The 18,972-nt window shown below is 56.0% G+C and overlaps 1 protein-coding gene across 15 annotated transcripts in view; it reads right to left on the minus strand.

Annotated features, from left to right (window-relative positions):
- Positions 1-7,588: 7,588 nt before the first annotated feature.
- RAB3IL1 (RAB3A interacting protein like 1) overlaps positions 7,589-18,972 on the minus strand; it is a 47,690-nt gene continuing 36,306 nt past the window's right edge. For 2 of the 15 annotated variants that reach the window (XM_059883021.1, XM_059883013.1), the window contains exons 2-14: positions 17,467-17,719; positions 17,055-17,150; positions 16,892-16,969; positions 15,767-15,985; positions 15,052-15,198; positions 14,229-14,357; positions 14,021-14,133; positions 13,713-13,736; positions 12,613-12,684; positions 12,247-12,346; positions 9,406-9,472; positions 8,673-8,812; positions 7,589-8,568 (exon numbers count right to left, since the gene is read on the minus strand). In XM_059883021.1, coding sequence (XP_059739004.1) covers positions 8,455-8,568; positions 8,673-8,812; positions 9,406-9,472; positions 12,247-12,346; positions 12,613-12,684; positions 13,713-13,736; positions 14,021-14,133; positions 14,229-14,357; positions 15,052-15,198; positions 15,767-15,985; positions 16,892-16,969; positions 17,055-17,150; positions 17,467-17,719 — 1,552 coding nt within the window. In that variant the 3' untranslated portion in view covers positions 7,589-8,454. The remainder of the gene's footprint in view (positions 8,569-8,672; positions 8,813-9,405; positions 9,473-12,246; positions 12,347-12,612; positions 12,685-13,712; positions 13,737-14,020; positions 14,134-14,228; positions 14,358-15,051; positions 15,199-15,766; positions 15,986-16,891; positions 16,970-17,054; positions 17,151-17,466; positions 17,720-18,972) is intronic. The other 13 variants (XM_059883018.1, XM_059883022.1, XM_024987310.2 and 10 more) reach the window with 10 other exon arrangements.

Genomic DNA, 18,972 nt, shown 5'->3' on the forward strand with positions numbered 1-18,972 from the left:
AGGATGGAAGAGACGTGGCCCTCACCCTATCTTCAGCTGCCATCAGTGGTCAGTTACTGACCCCTGACCCTCTCCCTGGGCCCTAGCCTGGTCTCAGCTCCTGTGAGGTAGCAGGGGATTGAGTGGTTTAGAACCTCCGCTTGCCCCAGCTGCGCCCAGAGAGTTGAGGAAGATGAAGGCCCACAAAGGATCCCCTAGGAGGAAAAGCAAGGACAGGGCTCAGGCCTGGGCCGCTGCCTCCAGCTACTTCATCCCAACAAGGGGAGATGGGCAGCTGAATCTTCTTACCACCTGGAGTGAGTGCTAAGTCACTTGAGTCGTGTCTGACTCTTTACGACTCTGTGGACTATAGCCCACCAGGCTCCTCTGTCCATGGAATTCTCCAGGCAAGAATACTGGAGTTGGTTGCCATGCCCTCCTCCAGGGGATATTCCTAATCTAGAGACTGAACCTGCATCTCCTGTGTCTCTTGCTTTGCAGGTGGATTCTTTACCACTGAACCATTGGGGAAGCCGATTGCTCTAAAGCCTGAACTGTGCCTTCTCCCCGGAGCTCCACCAACAGCTTTCATTTTTCTGAGGGCCTCCGGACCTTCCGTAGCCACTTTGGGCTTCAAACCAGGGAATCTGGCAACTTTCCTAGAGTCGGAGGCCCTGGGGAATCTTGGGATTCCATTGTCTCCAAACCCCCATCAGGGCAGTGAGGCTTCAGGCTACTTGGAAAGAGAGAGGTACCACTTGACATTCCTGAGCTGCCATGGGGCTACTGTCAAGGCTTTGGGTTGAGGCAGGGGGAGGGGAAGTATACAAAAGGCAAAGGAGGGTCTGACTGGCTGGGGCATTTTTTTTGTGGGGGGGGGTGATGTCACATGAGCCACTGCTGGGCTTCTCCACGAGCTGCTTCACGGCCTGTTGTGGAGACACGCTGAAGTCTCCATCCCCCTGCAGAGCCTCCAGTCACTGTCCTGGAGCCGAGTGATGCTTGTGTAGGCCAGTGGGACTCAGGCAAATCACAGAGGGGCAGCGGTGGCCCAGTCGGGCAAATTTCTGAGAAAAGCTGTGCGTCTCCCAGAAAGAGCAGTCACAAACCCAGGCATTTGTTCTGCAGTGGACCCAAGTCAGAGGTTTGTAATTTGGCTTTGAGTTAAAGCTCACTGCAGGCTTCCCATGGAGAAGGTGATGACACCCCACTCCAGTACTCTTGCCTGGAAAATCCCATGGAGAGAGGAGCCTGGTGGGCTGCAGTCCATGGGGTCGCACAGAGTCGGACACGACTGAGACAACTTAGCAGCAGCAGTAGCAGCAGCAGCAGGTTTCCCGTGTGGCTCAGCGGTAAGGAATACACCTGGCGCCTCAGGAGAGGCGGGTTTGATCTCTGGGTCAGGAAGATCCCCTGGAGGAGGAAATGCCAACCGGATTCGAGGATTCTTACCTGGGAAATTCCATAGACAGAGGAGCCTGGTGGGCTACAGCTCACGAGGCTGCAGTCAGACATGACTTGGTGACTGAACACACACACACACAAGCTCACCAAGGTGAACTTGGCTATTAGGCCCTAGACACAATTTCTCGAAGAAGGCGTTGGCACCCCACGCCAGTACTCTTGCCTGGAAAATCCCATGGATGAAGGAGCCTGCTAGGCTGCAGTCCATGGGGTGGCTAAGAGTTGGACATGACTGAGCGACTTCATTTTCATTTTCTCACTTTCATGCATTGGAGAAGGAAATGGCAACCCACTCCAGTGTTCTTGCCTGGAGAATCCCAGGGACGGGGGAGCCTGGTGGGCTGACGTCTGTGGGGTCACACAGAGTCAGACACGACTGAAGTGACTTAGCAGCAGTAGACACAATTTCTCAGTGAAGAGTTATCATTCATTGTGCAAGAGCTATGGCCCTACCAAGCATGAAAGACTCTGGAAGCATCACTATGATGGTTCAGTAGAGCTCCTTAGAATACACCTTAGTGGAAAAAAAAAAAAAAAAGAGGCTGTACACAAATGGCCAATAGGCATATGAAAAGATGCTCAACATCACTAATCTCAGAGAAATGCATATCAAAACTGTAGTGTGGTACCACCTCATACTGGTCAGAATGGCCATCATTAAAAAGTCTACAAACAACAATTGCCAAAGAGGGTATAGAGAAGAGAAAAGGGAACCCTCTTATACTGTTGGTGGAATGTGTAGCCACTGTGGAAAACAGCGGTGGAGGTTCCTTGGAAAAATAAAAATAGATTTACCATATGATCCAGCAATTCCATTCCTGGGCATATGTCCAGACAAAACTATAATTCAAAAAGATACATGCACCCCTATGTTGGGAGCAGCACTGTTCACAATAGCCAAGACATGGAAACAATCTGAATGTCTGAATATTACTCAGCCATAGAAAAGAATGAAATAATGCTATTTGCAGTAACATGAATGCAACTAGAGATTATCATACTAAGTCAGTCAGAAGGAATAAGACATCACTTATATGTGGAATGTAAAATAGGACACAAATGAACCTATTTATGAAACAGAAACAAAGTCAGGAACAGAGAGAACAGACTGGTGATTGCCAAGGTGGGGGTGCGGGGGAGAGAGGAGGAATGGGAGTTGGGGATTAGTAGATGCAAACTGGTATGTATAGAATGGATAAACAGCAAGGGAACTATATTCAATATCCTATGATACATCATAATGGAAAAGAATATGAAAAATATATGTATCAATGAGTCACTTTGCTGTACAGCAGTAATTAACACAATACTGGAATTGAACTATACTTCAATTAAAAAGAAAAAAGAAAACATCATGGTGAGATAACACTTCACAGCCATTAGGATGGCTATTATCAAAAAACACCAATGAAGCAAATGTTGGCAAGGATATGGCGATATTGGAACCCTTGTGCCCTGCTGGTGACACTGTAAAATGCTGCCTCTGTTATGGAAGACAGTAGGAAAGTTCCTCAAAAAATGAAAAATAAGAGGGCTTCCCTGGTGGTTCAGGGAATTCGAGGCAGGAGACAAGGGTTTGATCCATGATTTGGGAAGATCCCACGTGTCATGGAGCAACTAAGCCCGTGAGCCACAACTACTGAGCCTGTGCTCTAATGCCCAGGAGCCACAACTACTGCGCCCACGTGCTCTAGAACCCTGCGGCAAGTGAAGCCACCACCATGCAAAGTCTGTGCACTGCAGCTAGAGAGCAGCCCCCTCTCTCTGCAACTAGAGGAAAGCCAGTGTAGAAATGAAGACCCAGCACAGCTAAAAATACATAAAACAAAAATAGGACTACTATATCATCGAGCAGTCCCACCTCTGGGTAAATATCCAAAAGAAGTGAAAGCAGGATCTCAAAGAGATATCTGTACCCCAGGGTCATAGCAGCCATTATTTAATCACTAGCCTAGAGGTAGAATCAGCTCAAACCAGCAGTCAACAGAGATAAACAGAGAGATGAAATGTGGTCTTTGCATACAATGGAGCATTGAAGTGAAGTGCTGTCCCACTCTTTGGGACCCCATGGACTGTAGCCTAACAGGCTCCTCCGTCCATGGGATTTTCCAGGCAAGAATACTGGAGTGGGTTGCCATTTCCTTCTCCAGAGGAATTTCCCAACCCAGAGATCTAACCGGGTCTCCTGCATTGTAGGCAGACACTTTACCATTTGAGCTACAAGGGAAGCCCTAATGGAGCATTATTCAGCCTTAAAAAGGATGGAAATCCTGCTCCAGGCTGCTGCAACGCAGGTGAACCTTGAGAACATTATGGAAAAATAAGCCTGTCATCAAGAGACAAAATACTGCCTGATTCCCTGGTGGCTCAGATGGTGAAGTGTCTGCCTACAGTGTGGGAGACCCGGGTTCAATCCCTGAGTCGGGAAGATCCTCTGGAGAAGGAAATGGCAACCCACTCTAGTACTCTTGCCTGGAGAATCCCGTGGATGGAAGAGCCTGCTGCTGCTGCTGCTAAGTCGTTTCAGTCGTGTCCGACTCTGTGTGACCCCATAGACAGCAGCTCACCAGGCTCCGCCATCCCTGGGATTCTGCAGGCAAGAACACTGGACTGGGTTGCCATTTCCTTCTCCAATGCATGAAAGTGAAAAGTGAAAGTGAAGTTGCTCAGTCGTGTCCGACTCTTCGAGACCCCATGGACTGCAGCCTACCAGGCTCCCCCGTCCATGGGATTTTCCAGGCAAGAGTACTGGAGTGGGGTGCCATTACCTTCTCCAACAGAAGAGCCTGGTAGGCTACAATTCCTGGGGGTCACAAAGAGTAGGACACAACTGAACGACTAAACTTTCCACTTAGAGAAAATCACTGAGGTAGTTATAGCCTGGTGGTGGCCAGGAGTGAAGGGAGGGGAGTTCTTTAATGGGTTCACGGTTTCAGATATGCGAGATGAAATCGTCCTGGAGATCTGTTTCATGGCAATGTGAACATACTTGACGTTCCTGAACTGTCCAATGAGAAATGGTTAGGATGGTAAATTTTGTGGTTTGTTTGTTTTTTAAACCACAATAAATTTTTAAAAAGGGGGTGGTGGTGCTGCAAAGGTCATTTCGTCCGATATTCCCAACTCAAAACTGAGGCCCAGAGGGGAGTGACTTGCCCAGGTCCTCAGCCCTGGCGAGATCAAACAGGAGAGGCTCGGAAGATGGTAAGATGTGACACACAGTGTGAGGCCAGGGTGGGGCTGGGCTCAGGCTCAATGACTGTAGCTGGTGCTGGCTTTTAAGACGTGGCTGTCTGTGCCAGCGGCACTTAGCAAGACCTGAGTGGCTCATCTAGAAAGTTCACTTGAGAGGAAGAGCTCCTGTGTGGCTGATGTCAGCTAGCCTTCCCCTCCTAACTCCCGACGCCCTGAGAGCCCCCGCCCCCAGAAGCCTGCAGGTGCAGCTGTCAGGAGGTAAATGTGAGAAACAGACCTAGATTAAAATCCCCGTCTGCCTCCACCTGACCCTAATTCTGCACAACTGAAAAACAGAAGGGCCTAAGGCAGCATCAGGAACTCGGCAGCTGGTGAGAGGAAAGCTTCTAGGAGGCTGGCTGACGCCGTCGGCTCTAGGACAGGGCTCATTTATTCCTAATCTGGGGCTGCTTTTTCCTGTGCGACCTCTTGGTGCCTCAGTCAATTCATCTGCAAAATGGGGAGAAACAGTACCTCACAGGGGTACCCTGAGCATTAAGTGAATTTGTTCATGCTGTCGACTAAACGGAAAAGGAAATGGCAACCAACTCCAATGTTCTTGCCTGGGGAACCCCGTGGACAGGGGAGCCTGGTGGGCTGCTGTCCATGGGGTTGCACAGAGTCAGACACAACTGAAGCGACTTAGTAGCAGCACCAGCAGTCGACTAAAAAATACAGTCAGAACCTGAAAGTAGAGTTATTTGGTGGGAATGCTTAGGACTCCAAGCCAGGGAGACGGCATCTCAGTAGCTCTGAGAAAACTGCCTCCAAGGAGGCAGGAGTGGAAGTCGGGTTATATTCAAATTTGCAACAAAGGGTACAAGCAGTCTGAACATTAAAAATCAGGTAACAAGTTAAGGTGGAGAAGGAAATGGCAACCCACTCCATATTCTTGCCTGGAGAATCCCAGGGACAGAGGAGCCTTGGTGGGCTGCCCTCTATGGGGTCGCACAGAGTCGGACACGACTGAAGCGACTTAGCAGCAGCAGCATCAAGCTAAGGAATTTAGCATTCTATGTATGAAAGTGAAAGTGAAGTCGCTCAGTCGTGTCCGACTCTGCGACCCCGTGGACTGTAGCCTAACAGGCTCCTCCATCCATGGGATTCTCCAGGCAAGAATACTGGAGTGGGTTGCCATTTCCTTCTCCAGGAGATCTTCCCAACCCAGGGATTGAACCCGGGTCTCCCGCATTGTGTGCTTTACCACTTTACCGTCTGAGCCACCAGGGAAGGGGGTCGCTGAGTTCATTCCTTTCGTATACACTCAGCTCTCTGGGGCCAATCCTGTTTGCTTGTTCACCTCGCTTTTTGTATTCCCCCAGCTCCTCAGCAGTCACCATGAGAGGTGGCAGCAACCGCTGGATCGCATCCCCGTTCACATTTGGAGGTCAGAAATCACTGGTGGCTGTGACATTTCTTGTTTATTAATATGGCAAGAGGTGTTTTCATTTCACAATGTAAAGTCCTCGGAACCCACCCCAGGACATAATAGCGCTCATAAATACTGAGATATTGAGGCCACAGTGTGTGAGTCACATGTGCCTCCAGGTATCTTAGCATACTGCTGGCTGACCTCGCCTCATCTGGGCGTGACACCAGGAAATGTTATCGCAGGCACAGGCAGAGCAAGTCTGGGGTGGGGAATCTCTGCCAGGGCTCTGAAGTGTTGCCTGGTGTCTCCTTGATGGTGGCTACGGCTGGGCCAGGAGCACAGAAACTCGGGGCAGGGATGGCGTGGCTCCAGGGCCCAGATGTCCATCCTCCTTAGTCCTCCAGCTGACCCAGGATTGACCCAGGACACAGAGAAACTGTAGGCAGGAGAGGACATAGGTGACTCCATGTAATGTGTCCTTCCCTGACACCCTCCATTGCCCTCCTCCCGTCACTTCCTCCATCTGCCATGCTGGATGCTCTCCATGCATTATTTTTATTACAAGCCTCCCCATGAGAGTCTCAGCTCCAACAAGCTACCCCCAGCACCAGGAACTGTCTGCGCATGAGTTGCCCAGTGTTTGTTGAGTGAATAAATGACCGTCTACGACAGGAGGTTTAGCTGGTGAACATCCCAGGGGAGCTGGGGAGACAGAAGGTATTCAAATCACAAGTGGAATGGAGAGGAGGGTCTGTGGCGGTGGGAGAATCTGGGAGGCAGAAGAGCAAGAGGGAAAAGGCTACTGGCTGGAACGAGTGATAAAGTGGGGGGCCTTGACCTACCAGCTGAGGTAGGCCCCAAGGTCTCAGAGAAGTCCCCTCGAGGGATCACCAGCCTCAGTAAATACTGACCCACAAGCTTTCATGCCCCCTGCCAAAGAAGGACACCCACTGGCCTTGGCCCATATCTCTACGAGTAGGGAGGGGACTGGGCACCAAGACACCTCTCAAAGCCCACCTTGGGGCCTCAGAGGCCCGGGCCACCCCCACTTTCTTCTACCTCTGACTACTACTGTCCTTTAACCAGGGCAGGGAAAACCAGAGTGACCACAGTCCCTGCTGTGCTGCTGGCAGACATCACCAATCAATCCTGCCTCCGTCCCGCGTGCGCCAGGAAGGCCTTGATGCCTTGACTCTGAGTTCCAGACTTCCACGTGATACCGGGCAGGGGGACCTCGAGGGGATCTGCCCAGGATTTCTGAGGAGGCCGGGACAGATTCCCCTGTTCTCCTGACAGCTGACCCCTCCTCACAGGGAGGGGGAGCTGGGCTCACCCTCCCCCCGCCCCAATAACCCACGGGCCCACGGAACACTGGGGAGGACTTCGGGGGGTGCTGCCTTCAGCAATCCCTTCAGGATTTGGGTTTAATCCCAAGCACGAGGGCGGGCAAGGAAAGGATTTTGTTTCATTCCTTCAGATGCCCAAGGCTTGGCCCAAGCCCCAGGGCGCAGGAGTGAAGGCGCGTGGCTGCCCAGCCTCTACCAACAAAGCCATCCTTTATTAAATAGATCGTGTTACATTCCATTCAGAGGAGGAAATCGGACGTGGTGAGGGATGTGTCCAGGTTGGCTCCCCAGCACCATGCGTGCGGGGTGAGAAGGGGCCCGGGTCCTGCCCGCCCCACCCCAGGCCTGCGTGCAGGGCTGGGTGATCTCAGCCCCCATTGTCTGAATGGCCAGGCACAGCTGAAAACAGGCCTGGGTGTCCTGTGGCCCATTTGTGTTTGACTCTGGGAGGACAGTGCCCCCATCCTCCCAGCAGGGGTGGGCTCAGCCGGCAGGGAGGGAGGGGGACGAGGGCCCCGATCCATCTCAGGCAGATACAGGATGGAGTGGAAGACAGCCGGGGAGGCCCTGCTCGCCTCTCCTAACTCTGCTGCCCTGTGGGCACCTGGGAGGGCAGGTCCACTAGCCTTCGTTGGGGAGGCCATCTGGGAATGGGGTGAAGTATGGCCACTAGGGGGTGCTGGTGCCCAGGGCTTGAGAACTGGAAGGGTGAGGAAGATACCCTGGAGATGGGCCAGCAAGGCACCAGCAGGCAACAGCTCCTGGGATAGCAAGGGGGTGCTGGCTGCCCCAGGGGTCCTCTGCCAAGGGCTGAGCCCCTTTGTAATGGCTCCCAGCTACTTGGTCTTTGGTGCTTTCTTGAAAGTCTCCTGGTGGCTGTAGTACTACTGAGGAGGCGAGGAGGTCACCTCCTGAGGTCCTGTCCAGGGTTGGACATTTGGTGCCGGCTCAGTGCTGCCTCTGAGGCCTGGCCATTTGTTCCTCCATTCAACTTCTGGCTCAGGGCTGGCTCCAGGACCCCTTCTGTCAGTCTGTCCTGGGGCGGATGTTGTCTCCAGCTCAGAGCCGCCCTCTGGGCCTGGGCCATGCCCTAGGCCTCGTGGGGGAAGAAGCCGAGCTTGGCCAGTGACATCTCCTTCCGCAGCCTGGTGATCTCCCAGAACATGGGCTCCGCTGTAGGTAAAGAGAGAAGGTGGACAGCTCAGTGACCCCAGGGTCACCTCAGGCAGATGGCCTGGCCCTTCCCCCTGGTTTTGGGTACAGCAGCTGGCAGGCACCTCTAGGACTCCCCAGTCCTTCGGGACAGATGACCTCTGTGAGTGGCCGGACCTCTTAGAGGCTCCTCTCTGAGGTCCTGCAAACTGTTGAGTGCTGATCACCTGGGAGCCTTGAAGGTGACAACGGTCACTTTCATAGCCTGACACGGACATGCACGCACACGCAGTCACACACTCAGACAGGCTGCAAGTGCTCTCCAGCCACCCTGAGCAGGGTCCATCCCCTGGCCTGGCAGAATGGGGGCAGGGGACACAGCAGGTGGGCAGAGGACTTGTCAGGCAAGGGTGGGGGAGGGTCTACAGAGGGAGGTGGGCGAGCCCTTGTTCAGCCACCACTTGGAGGCCACGCAGCGGGGAGCTGATTCACAGGGGAGGCCCCACCGTGTAGGGTCTCGGAAGCCAGGCCAGTAACAGGGATGCTGTTCGTTCAGGCCCCTGGGGTTGGGAAAGGTTTTTGCCCAAGACAAAGCAGCAGGATCCAGGTATGCAGGAGCCTCCTGCTGGTTTTCCTGGTGAAGCAACTCCCAGGAGGCTCCTTCCGCTCTTCCTCTCTCCACAGGGCGTAGCAACAGACGCTCCGAGGAGCCCTTTGCTAATTCACAACCTTCCCCTCTCCCTGAGTCCTCCTCACGAGGCAGCAAAGTGCTGGGGTTGGCCCCGGCCACCGCTGACCCGCCCCACCCCGCGCCGCCGCTCCGGGCGCCATCCCAATCGGCCACTAGGGGGCGCTCACCGTCCTGCCGCACCAGGCCTTGCTGGATGTAGCGGATGTAAGTGAAGAAGTTGCACACGGCCGTGATCTGTGGGCAGAACGGACAGGGTGTGAACCTCTCGGTCCCCGCCACAAAAGCCAGGAAAGATCGGAGACCACACTGGGAAGTCCCACGTCCTGGCAGAGTCAGATTACCGCTGGGCTCTAACGTTACAGTTAACAGGAGCAACACTATTATTCCTAATAAAAAACGATGCCGGCAACTAATCAAGTACGCGGATCCGAAGAGGCCGACGTGCCTACCATTCCCATTCCACACGTCGGGGGAGTGGAGACTGCGAGAACGACCCGACAACAACTGCGGAGGCCACGGAGCTAAGAAGCGGCTGAAATGGAAGATGAAACCCCGGCAGGCTGCCAAGAATCCAGGCTCCCTTGAGGGGCTTGCTAGGTCTGGATGCTGGAGGCCCTGGGGCATCCAGTCCTTAGGAGGTGCCGTGCGTGATGCCAGGAAAGATGAGGAATCAGAAGCTGCCCACCTGGCTGCCCTGGATCCCGGCCTGAGACCCCCAGCTTTGCCATGCTAGGCCCTCTGTGGGGCACTGGGGACCCTGGGTTGGCTCAGATCTGATCCTGGTCACAAAGACTCAAACCCTGGAGAGAGTGCTGTTGGTGCCTAGCCCAGGCCCCTCCCCCAGGGTGGGGTTCCACCTCCCCACAGCTGAGGGTGCTGGCTGCTAATACCCCCCTGCACCCCAGTACCCTCTCAAACCTGGGCCAATGACTGGCGTGTGGAGTATAAAAAGCCACGCCCTTGCCTCAGAGTAGAACCCACTCTGGGCTGCAGAGCAATGAAGGCAGACTCCAGCGGAGGCCTCACCTTTGCCTGTCCCTGCTTCTGCCTCCCTCCCTCACCTCCTGAGAATTGCACACACTCTCCATCTTGGGCTCTGCTTTTAGGGAACCCAACCTAAGACAGGGTGGAAGACAGCTGGCAGTTGCGCTCACAACCAGCTCTTCTGAATATCCAATGCTTTGGGGGAGGGACATCAAGTCGGGGCAGGGGGTGCCCACTGCCTGGGGAGTGGAGAAAGTTGTGGGAGGGGTGATGCTCCTGCTCGACCCTCCAATAGACAAGAGCCCTTGCCAAGAGGACAGAGTGGGTGCTCTGGGTTGGGGGCCCTGGCAAAGGCAGGGAGGTGGGAGAGGCCAGGTCAGGGGATTTAACCCAGGGTGGCCAAGGCGCCGCCCGGGAGGGCTGTACAGGATGGGGTGGGGCGGGCCAGAGAAGCTCGAATCCCAGGCCATGGAGTTGCCTTGTGGCCAGTGGGCTCCACCAGTGGACTCCTGAGTAGGGAGGGGAGGAGAGCAGTGGTCCTCTCTCCCCAGGACCGTGATTTGGGGACAGAATTCTCTTCTTCCTATGGATTCCACACTCCTTGGTCTCCTCAGGGTGGGGACCACATCCTAAAACTTCACACCCATCTCCTCTCCCACTCCAGCTCTGGCCAACACAGCAGACACACAGGCCTGGAAGAACCAATGTTCTAGATGTAATTTTGTAGGCCTGGGAGCGTCTGGTATGGATCTCCTGGTTGGGATCAGAAAGAACAAAGAGGAGACTTCCCTGATGGTCCAGTGGTTAAGACTTAGTGTGTCCACTGCAGGGGGCGTGGGTCCATCCCTGGTTGGGGAACTAAGATCCTGCAAGCCATGGGGTGTGGCCAAGAAAGCACAAAGGGAGCCCATGGCCACTGAACAAGACTCTGGACACAGATGCAGAGGGTGAAGGCTGCAGCAGAAAGAGACTGGGTCCAGGATGGGGAGACCTGAGGTCTAGGCTGAGTGACCCAGGATGCACCCCTTTTCCTTTCTAAGGTCCAAGCTTCCTCTCTGCACTGGGAGCTCAGCTCGCCGCTGGGAGGATTCACCAGGACACCCATGCTGGGCTGCCTGGCAGAGGCATCAGGACCAGATGAGCTGCTCTGGCGGTCAGCCTGCTGCCCGATGATGGCAAACAGCCCACTTTAGTCCCGTGAGGCACCTCTAGAAGGTCAAGGGGAGGAGACGGCTGCTCCAAGAGGGCCTTCCACACTGTGTCACCTTCACACCAAGCTTCAGCGTTTTCCACACTTTTGTTCTTCCCAGTCTTCCTCACTGTCTGGGGTCCACCCATCCCACCCTCATCCCAGCTCAGTGACCTCATCCTGGGTCACCCGGCAGGTGAGGGCAGAAGCTGGGATTCCTGGAGGCCCCTCGGTGCCCATGGCTGACTGTCAGACAAGCCTCAGAACCTTCTTTCTCCAAAGCCTGGGGCTAGAGCAGGGGTCAGGAGCATGGAACTTTCACCTGAACCCTAGTGTCACTAGAGTGATTAATCACACTAATCACACTCCCTTGATTAGGTTACACTGAATGACAGAGGTGATGGGTATCATTCCCATGATTACTTTTCAACAAGCAAGAAAACAGGTGCCTCAGTCCTTCAACCACAAGGAACTGGCTTTTGCCAACAGCATATGAACTCAGAAGAAGGCCTGGATCTCTAGAAAGGATGCAGCTGCAGCTGACACTCTGCCTGCAACCCATGAGACCCTGAGCAGAAGACCCTAAGCTTGCCTGGACTCCTGACCCAGGGAGTCTGTGAGATAATAAACAGATACTCCACTGAGTTTATGGTAACTTGTTACACAGCAGCAGCAAACAAACGCACCTGGCTTGACTGTGTGGCCCAAGTCAGTCTCCGCACCTCTCTGAGCCTGTGCCCCGATCTGTAGATTGTAGGTTGTGCAGCCTGGGGTTCCGAGTCCCAGCCCAGGGAGCCCCTAAGGAACCCGGTTACTCTCCCACTGGATGACTCACCCTGGCCCGGGAGGACGGTGAGATGTAGTAGTGGCTCTCAGAGTCCCCAAGCCGGATTCGGTGACGACAGGCGCAGGCCAGCCCACTCAGGGCACATGTACTGGGAAAAAGCAGAGGGGGGCCGTGGGGATGGCTGGGGCTCGCCCACCCAGTCCACGTAGGGAAGCAGCAGCGGCCAGAGAAGGCATAGGGAGAGGCGGGCAGACAGACATCAGAGTGGAGACTGGCATTCTCTCCCCTAGCCCCAGCTTCCCAAGGAGCCTGGAGCTCAGCCGGCGGTGGTGGTGGTGTGGGGGGGGGGGCAGTCCCAGAAGTCCCCGGATGAGACTTTTAAGCCAAGCTGGACCCCATTTCTGACCCCCTCACCTCACCCCTGTTGGACAGGAGGGCTTAGTCAACCGCAGGCCAGGTATACCAAAGCTCCATCCTCTGCAGCCCCTAAAAATGCACACTCTCCTTCTTTCTTGGAACCCTGAGACCCAGTCGCCCCTTCTTCCAACTAAGCAGGAGTCTTCTCTCTCCTCCACTTAGGTCACCAAGTCCTAGGTCCTGCCAGTAGGACCTTTGACCTGGATGCCTTCACTCATTCCAACAGCTCTCTGCCTCATCTCTACCCTTCTTCTCCATGTGACAGCCAAGGGCTACTCCCCAAACCCACATCTAGCCCCCTACCATTCCCTACTGCCCAGGAAATAGTTATGGAGAATCCAAGTAAAGGGAGGTTAAATAGGCTCCTTGGCTGCAGGACTTAGCAGAACCTTTGCTGCCTCCAGGATCCGAACAGGGAATCCTCTTTTCAGGCAATGTTAATTGATGATCTGTGAAATGCTGACTTTAGTGTGTTAAAGCCCAAACCTCATTGAGGTCCTTCACACACTAGCCCCATAGGTACTCTGTGGCCTGAGCCCCGACTCTGTGACTATCCACCCAATGGTGTTTTCCATTAATATTCCGGCTTCTCATACCTTTACTCATTCTGTTACCTCTGTCTCAAAGGCCCTTCCCTGCTTGCATGCGTACATGCTTAGCGCTCAGTTATATCTGACTCTTTACATATATATCTGACCCTGTAGCCTGCCAGGCTCCTCAGTCCACAGGATTCTCCAGGCAAGAATACTGGAGTGGGTAACCATCTCTTTCTCCTGGGGATCTTCCTGACCCAGGGATTGAATTCACATCTCCTGCATTGCAGGCAGATTCTTTAACCCCCTTGAGTCATAGGGGAAGCTCGCTTCCCTGCTTAGCAAACTTATTCATCCTTCAAAACGCGGCTCAAGTGTTCCCTTCCGTGACAAGGCTCCCACTGTGGGCCTCCCTCACAGGCTCCAGTGCCTGCCCTCGCTCCACGCTGGCAGCTTAGCTCTGACGCTGCCCCTGCCCAATGCCAGCTAAGAAGCAAGGAGGACCAGATCCCAGGGCCCTTAGGTCATTGTCAGGAGGTAGTGTCAACAAATGACATCACTTACGTGTCAATCGGGGCCCGGAACCCACTGCGGGAGAGAGGGAGTGGAGAGGGAAGCACGTCAGGCCAGCCAGGAGGGGGGACCCCAGCTCCAGGACTAGAGGCAGCATCTCGGCCAGATGCCTCCTTGCCCTGCGTGGGGGCAGCCACTGTCCCTCTCTGGTCAGGTGGCCCTGCCCATCCTGGGGTCCCCCTGCAGGACCCAGCAGGCAGCCCTGAGGTTCAGCCCTCCCCGGCCACCCCCTTGATGGCAGCCCAAAGCTACACGGGCCTTTCCCAGGGGGCAGGAAGGGTGCAGGGCGCTAAGCTTACTTGGTGTGACCACAGTCGACGGCGGCCACCTTCACCGCGGGCAGGGTTTGTGAAGCCACGGGCTCGATGGTGAGCGTGTTGTCCTCCACGGCAGCCCGGACCAGGGCCGAGAGCTGCGGCGGAGTGGGGAGGTGGAAGGAGGAGATGAGGGGCTGGCCTCTGGACACGGGGCCGGGCCCTCCAGCAGGCCGCCCTCTGCCCGCCTCACCTCCTGCATGGTGAAGTCCAGGCAGGGGCCCACATCCTCCCGGTACACCCTTTCCAGGAACGGGGAGGTCTTGTCCAAGGTGGGCGATTCCCTCCAGGCCTGGAACTCTGCAAATAGGGTCGTGTCCACCTGTGGGGGCAGGGAGAGCCGGGTGGGGGGTCAGGGCACTGAGGGGGTGGCCAGCGTGGCAGAGACAGGCAGGGCCCAAGTCGGTGGGGAGCCAGGGAGGATGAAGCCCAGGGCCTGCTGGGCCTGAGGCCGTGCAGGGGAGCCAAATCCTAGAGAACTCTTCTCTTCATTTTGCACTGCAGAATTGAGATTCAAACTCCCAAGTTTCACTTCCGGGTGTGTCTTTAGTTTCCTGGCACTAGAGAATTAGATGTGGGCCCAGGGTCTCGGGCTTCCCTTGTGGCTCATCTGGTAAAGAATCCGCCCACACTGCAGGAGACCTGGGTTCGATCCCTGGGTTGGGAAGATCCCCCTGGAGAAGGGAAAGGCTACCCACTCCAGTGATTCTGGCCTGGAGAATTCCATGGACTGTATAGCCCATGGGGTTGCAAAAAGTCAGACATGACTGAGCGACTTTCACTCACTCTGGGGTCTCAACCCGAAGACCCTCGCTGCCTCCTTGAGGAGGGACAGTTGAAGAGTGACCCTGCAGGTACCCACCAGGACACGTGGGGACCAGCTGGGACCCATGGCTCACACAGGTGTGTGCACACAGAAGGGAACACGTACAACTTGCCGGCTGCCCCGGGGCACATGCAGAGTGAGACGCTGGGAGGGGGTGGGGAGGGGGGTGGCCCCTCTCCAGAGCCATTACCTGTCGGGAAAAGGAGAGGGAAGTAGCAGAGGTGAGGCCCACGGGCAGCTCCCCAGGCGGGAGCTGCCAGGCCGGCTCGTAGGTGAGGTGAGCCGCCTTGCTGGGGACCACGCAGAGGAGCAGGGAGAGGAGGGGAGGCAGCCCCGGCTGGGCCGGCAAGACAGACAGACAGACGGATGCACAGAGAAAGACAGAGGAAGGAGACGTTAGAGGCCAGTTGGCAGCTGAGAGCTCAGAAGTGGGTGGAGAGGCTTGGCCTGGGCCTCCTCCCTGGAGGCCTGGGGCAGGACGGAGCTGGGGCCACCTGGGCCTCAGAGACCCCAGGAACCCGAATCCCACTACAGTCCTCGTGGGCATGCAGGGCGTTCGCTGGGTGCAGCCCTGAGCTGAGCTCCTGTGGCCCCAGGAATCCGCATTTACACAAGGAGACTAAGGTGCTGACAGGGCCCTGCTTGCCCAAGACCCACAACCAAGGACATCACAGCCGCTGTCCCACCTGGACAGAGACCCCTGTGCCCTCCTGAGGGTCAGACACCTCATACCACAGGGAACTCACTTGGCGCTCACAACCAGAGGACACAGAGCCCAGAGAGGGCAGGACAGGCTCCTGGTCCCACGGTGGGGGGCAGGTGGGTCCCCACTGGGCACTGCTGTCTGCCTGACAGGGGGCGCTGGCTCCCTTTACCGCGACCACTGCCTGACCAACGCCCCTCACCTCTTTGCCCTCCTTGTCCGGGGTGAGGATGTGCCCCGCAACAGGGCACACTGCGGGGCAGAGGGCGCTGCTGGTGCTCTTATGGCGCAAGTGGCCTTTGCGGGGTCCGGCCTTGGTGGGGCTGAGCAGCTGTGGGTGGAGCTCGCGGTTGGGAGAGGCTGGTGTTGACGTGATGACCAGTGTCTTCAAGGCTGTCACCTCTGCCTGCAGCATGTCAATCTGGCCAGGATGAGATGGCCGTAATGTTAGTCCAAGGCTGACGCCATCCCAGCTGCCCTACCCCAGCTCAGAACTGTGACCAGCACCTAACCCCACCAGTGACCCTTGGAACAGCCTCTGAGGTAGGGGCTGAGATACCCAATTTACAGATAGGGAAAGTAAAGTGAAAGTGTTAGTTGCTCAGTTGTATCTGATTCTTCCCGTCCCCATGGACTGTAGCCCGCCAGGCTCCCCTGTCCATGAAATTCTCCAGGCAAGAATACTGGAGTGGGTTGCCATTTCCTTCTCCAGGGCATCTTCCCGACCCAGGGACTGAACCCAGGTCTTCTGCATTACAGGCAGATTCTTTACCATCGGAGCCACCACAGATGGGGAAACTGAGGTTCAAAGAGGAGATACAGCCTGGCGAAGGTCATCCTCGAAACCAGGACTCTTGAGGTGCACGGGTCTGGGAATCAGCTGGGCCTCCCACTGAGGGGTCCCCAGGAGTCAGAAACAAGCCTGGCCATCACACTTTTGCAGATGGGCAAACAGGTTCCAAGGGATAAAGCTACTTGTCCAGGCTCAAACAGCCAGACTGATGTTGCTGATGTTGCTGCTGTGTAAAGGGGGTATGGGAGGAGGGAAAAGAAATTACAGGCTAACAGGATCTTCCCAGCCCCTGAGAAGCCTCCAGCAAGTCTCCGTGGTCCACTGGAAGCTCACCTAGAGGCCCAGATCGCTGGGCTCCCATACCAGTCGGCACATTTCAGCAGGATTGTCTCAGACCTCTGCCCTCCCTACTGGGCCTCTGTCGGCCCATCCCTGCCGGCCCTCCAGGCCACGCCAGGGTCCGATTAGGTCTCGAAGGCCAGCGCTTGCAGGGCTGGGAGCTGGGCAGGGGGTCCGGGCTGATGAGGGCCTCACCTTGCCCCGGGCCTCCTTCAGTTGCTTTTCTGACGCTGCCTGCTTCATGTTGGCTTCTCGCACCATCTTGTGGGCTTCCTGGGAAGACGGCAGGCTCTGCGTGAGTTGGGGGGCACAATGGACGCCCAGCAGACCCATTCCCCACTGTGCCCTGGGCCCGCACCTCGAACAGACTGGCTGTCAGCTCCTCCAGCTCCTGCTCCAGCTGTTCCCGCACCTTGGACAGCCGCTCACACTCCTCATCCTTGAGCTTCAGCTCCTGGGGAAACGAGGCGCCGTGCCCAGGGGGCATCTCACACAGGCCTAGAGGCCCGAGCTTGCTTCCTCTTTGAACCCTAGCTATAGGTTCATTAGAGCTTGGGACTGGTTTTCAGGGACGTCAAGACTTATAAAAGTCATTTAAAAGTCACAGGAACTGCCCTGCCCTCACACTCAGCACAGGCCTGGCATGCAGGTGGCCTTGACAGGAGGGTGACATCTCTGGGTGTTGGGTGAGAGCCCGCGGCTCCCAGGCCAGCCCCTTGTCTCCCCCACCCCACCCCCACCTTGTGTCTCACCCCGCCCTCAGTGCCCACCTTCTGGGCTTTGTGCAGCTCCTCCTTCAGGAACTCCGAGCCCTTCTCTCGGATCTCCATGGAAGAGCTGCGCAGGCGTGACACGTCCAGCTGGGTGGCTGCAGGGCCCTCCTCGCCTTGGGCCTCCTCCCCTGCAGGGGTCTCTGGTAGGCCTCCCAGGGACTCCCTGTGGCTTTTGCAGGGGCCCACGCTCTTCCAGGGTACGGGGACAGCTTCAAGGGGTGGCGGGTGGCCCTCGTCTGGGTGAGGCTGGCTGCAAGGCAAAGAGCAGATACAGGGTTGGGTCCTGAGGCCTGGAGAACTGAGCCCAGGGACCAGCCGTGGGCAATGCACCTGCAACCCTGGGCCTCAGTCTCCCCATCTGTAAAATGGGCCATCATTGGGGTTGTCACAAGGGCAGAATGACCAAGCATAGGGTCTCCTGGGGACAAGGACAGGACTCATTCACCTTTATCAACCACCCCCTCCAGCCCAGGATCACATAAGTGCTCAGCACACAGCAAGTACTTGTTTGCCCAGCAGACACTATAAATGCCTCCATGCTGACAGCCTGAGTTTCTCCTACAAAACTGGGCCAATCCCAACGGCCCCACCTCAAGGGCACTGAATGCATCAGTTCAGTTCAGTCGCTCAGTCGTGTCTGACTCTTTGCGACCCCATGGAAGACAGCATGCCAGGCCTCCCTGTCCATCACCAACTCTCAGAGCTTGCTCAAACTTGTGTCCATCAAGTCGGTGATGCCATCCAACCACCTCATCCTCTGTCGTCCCCTTCTCCTCCTGCCTTCAATCTTTCCCAGCATCAGGGTCTTTTCCAATGAGTCAGTTCTTCGCATCAGGTGGCCAAAGTATTGGAGTTTCAGTTTCAGCATCAGTCCTTCCAATGAATATTCAGGACTGATTTCCTTCAGGATGGACTGGCTGGATCTCCTTGAGTCTCCAAGGGACACTCTGAATGGATCCGCCTCAGCACACAAGACCTTTAAGTGGGAACTGCCTTCGTTGCTAGCACTCATACAACTTTTATGCAGATTCAGTCCCATCTAGGGTGGACCATAGAGGAAGGATCCAGCCAGGGTAGGCAGGACCAAGACAGGAAGATTGTGCAAACGGCCTGAGAACAGCAGCCCTGCTTCCTGCCTTCTGGATGGTGTAGAGGGCACTCCCAGCTCTCCGCTTGGTCTGCCTTGTGAACTCAGGCAAACAGGCCCCTCCCTCTGCTCGCCCCCACCCCCGCCCTCAGGACCCTCCTCTCTCTGAAGCTGAAGACCCTAGAGGCAGTGGGAGGTGGGGGCCACCGGCCTCTGACCCCGGCAGCCCCCTTCCCCTGCCTTCCACGCTGCCCCTTCGCAGAAGACCCTGAGGACGGAGGGAAGGAGAGGCCCCGACACTGGCGGTTTATGCCAAGACAGCACCTCTGGGCTTGCTCACTCAGCACAAGCCGGCGGCGCCTGAGCCAGCAGCTTCTGAGTGGCCCTGACAGGGCTGAGGCGGGGGGGCTGGGCTG

This window comes from Bos taurus, chromosome 29 (genome assembly GCF_002263795.3).
Source record: "Bos taurus isolate L1 Dominette 01449 registration number 42190680 breed Hereford chromosome 29, ARS-UCD2.0, whole genome shotgun sequence".
NCBI lineage: Eukaryota > Metazoa > Chordata > Mammalia > Artiodactyla > Bovidae > Bos > Bos taurus.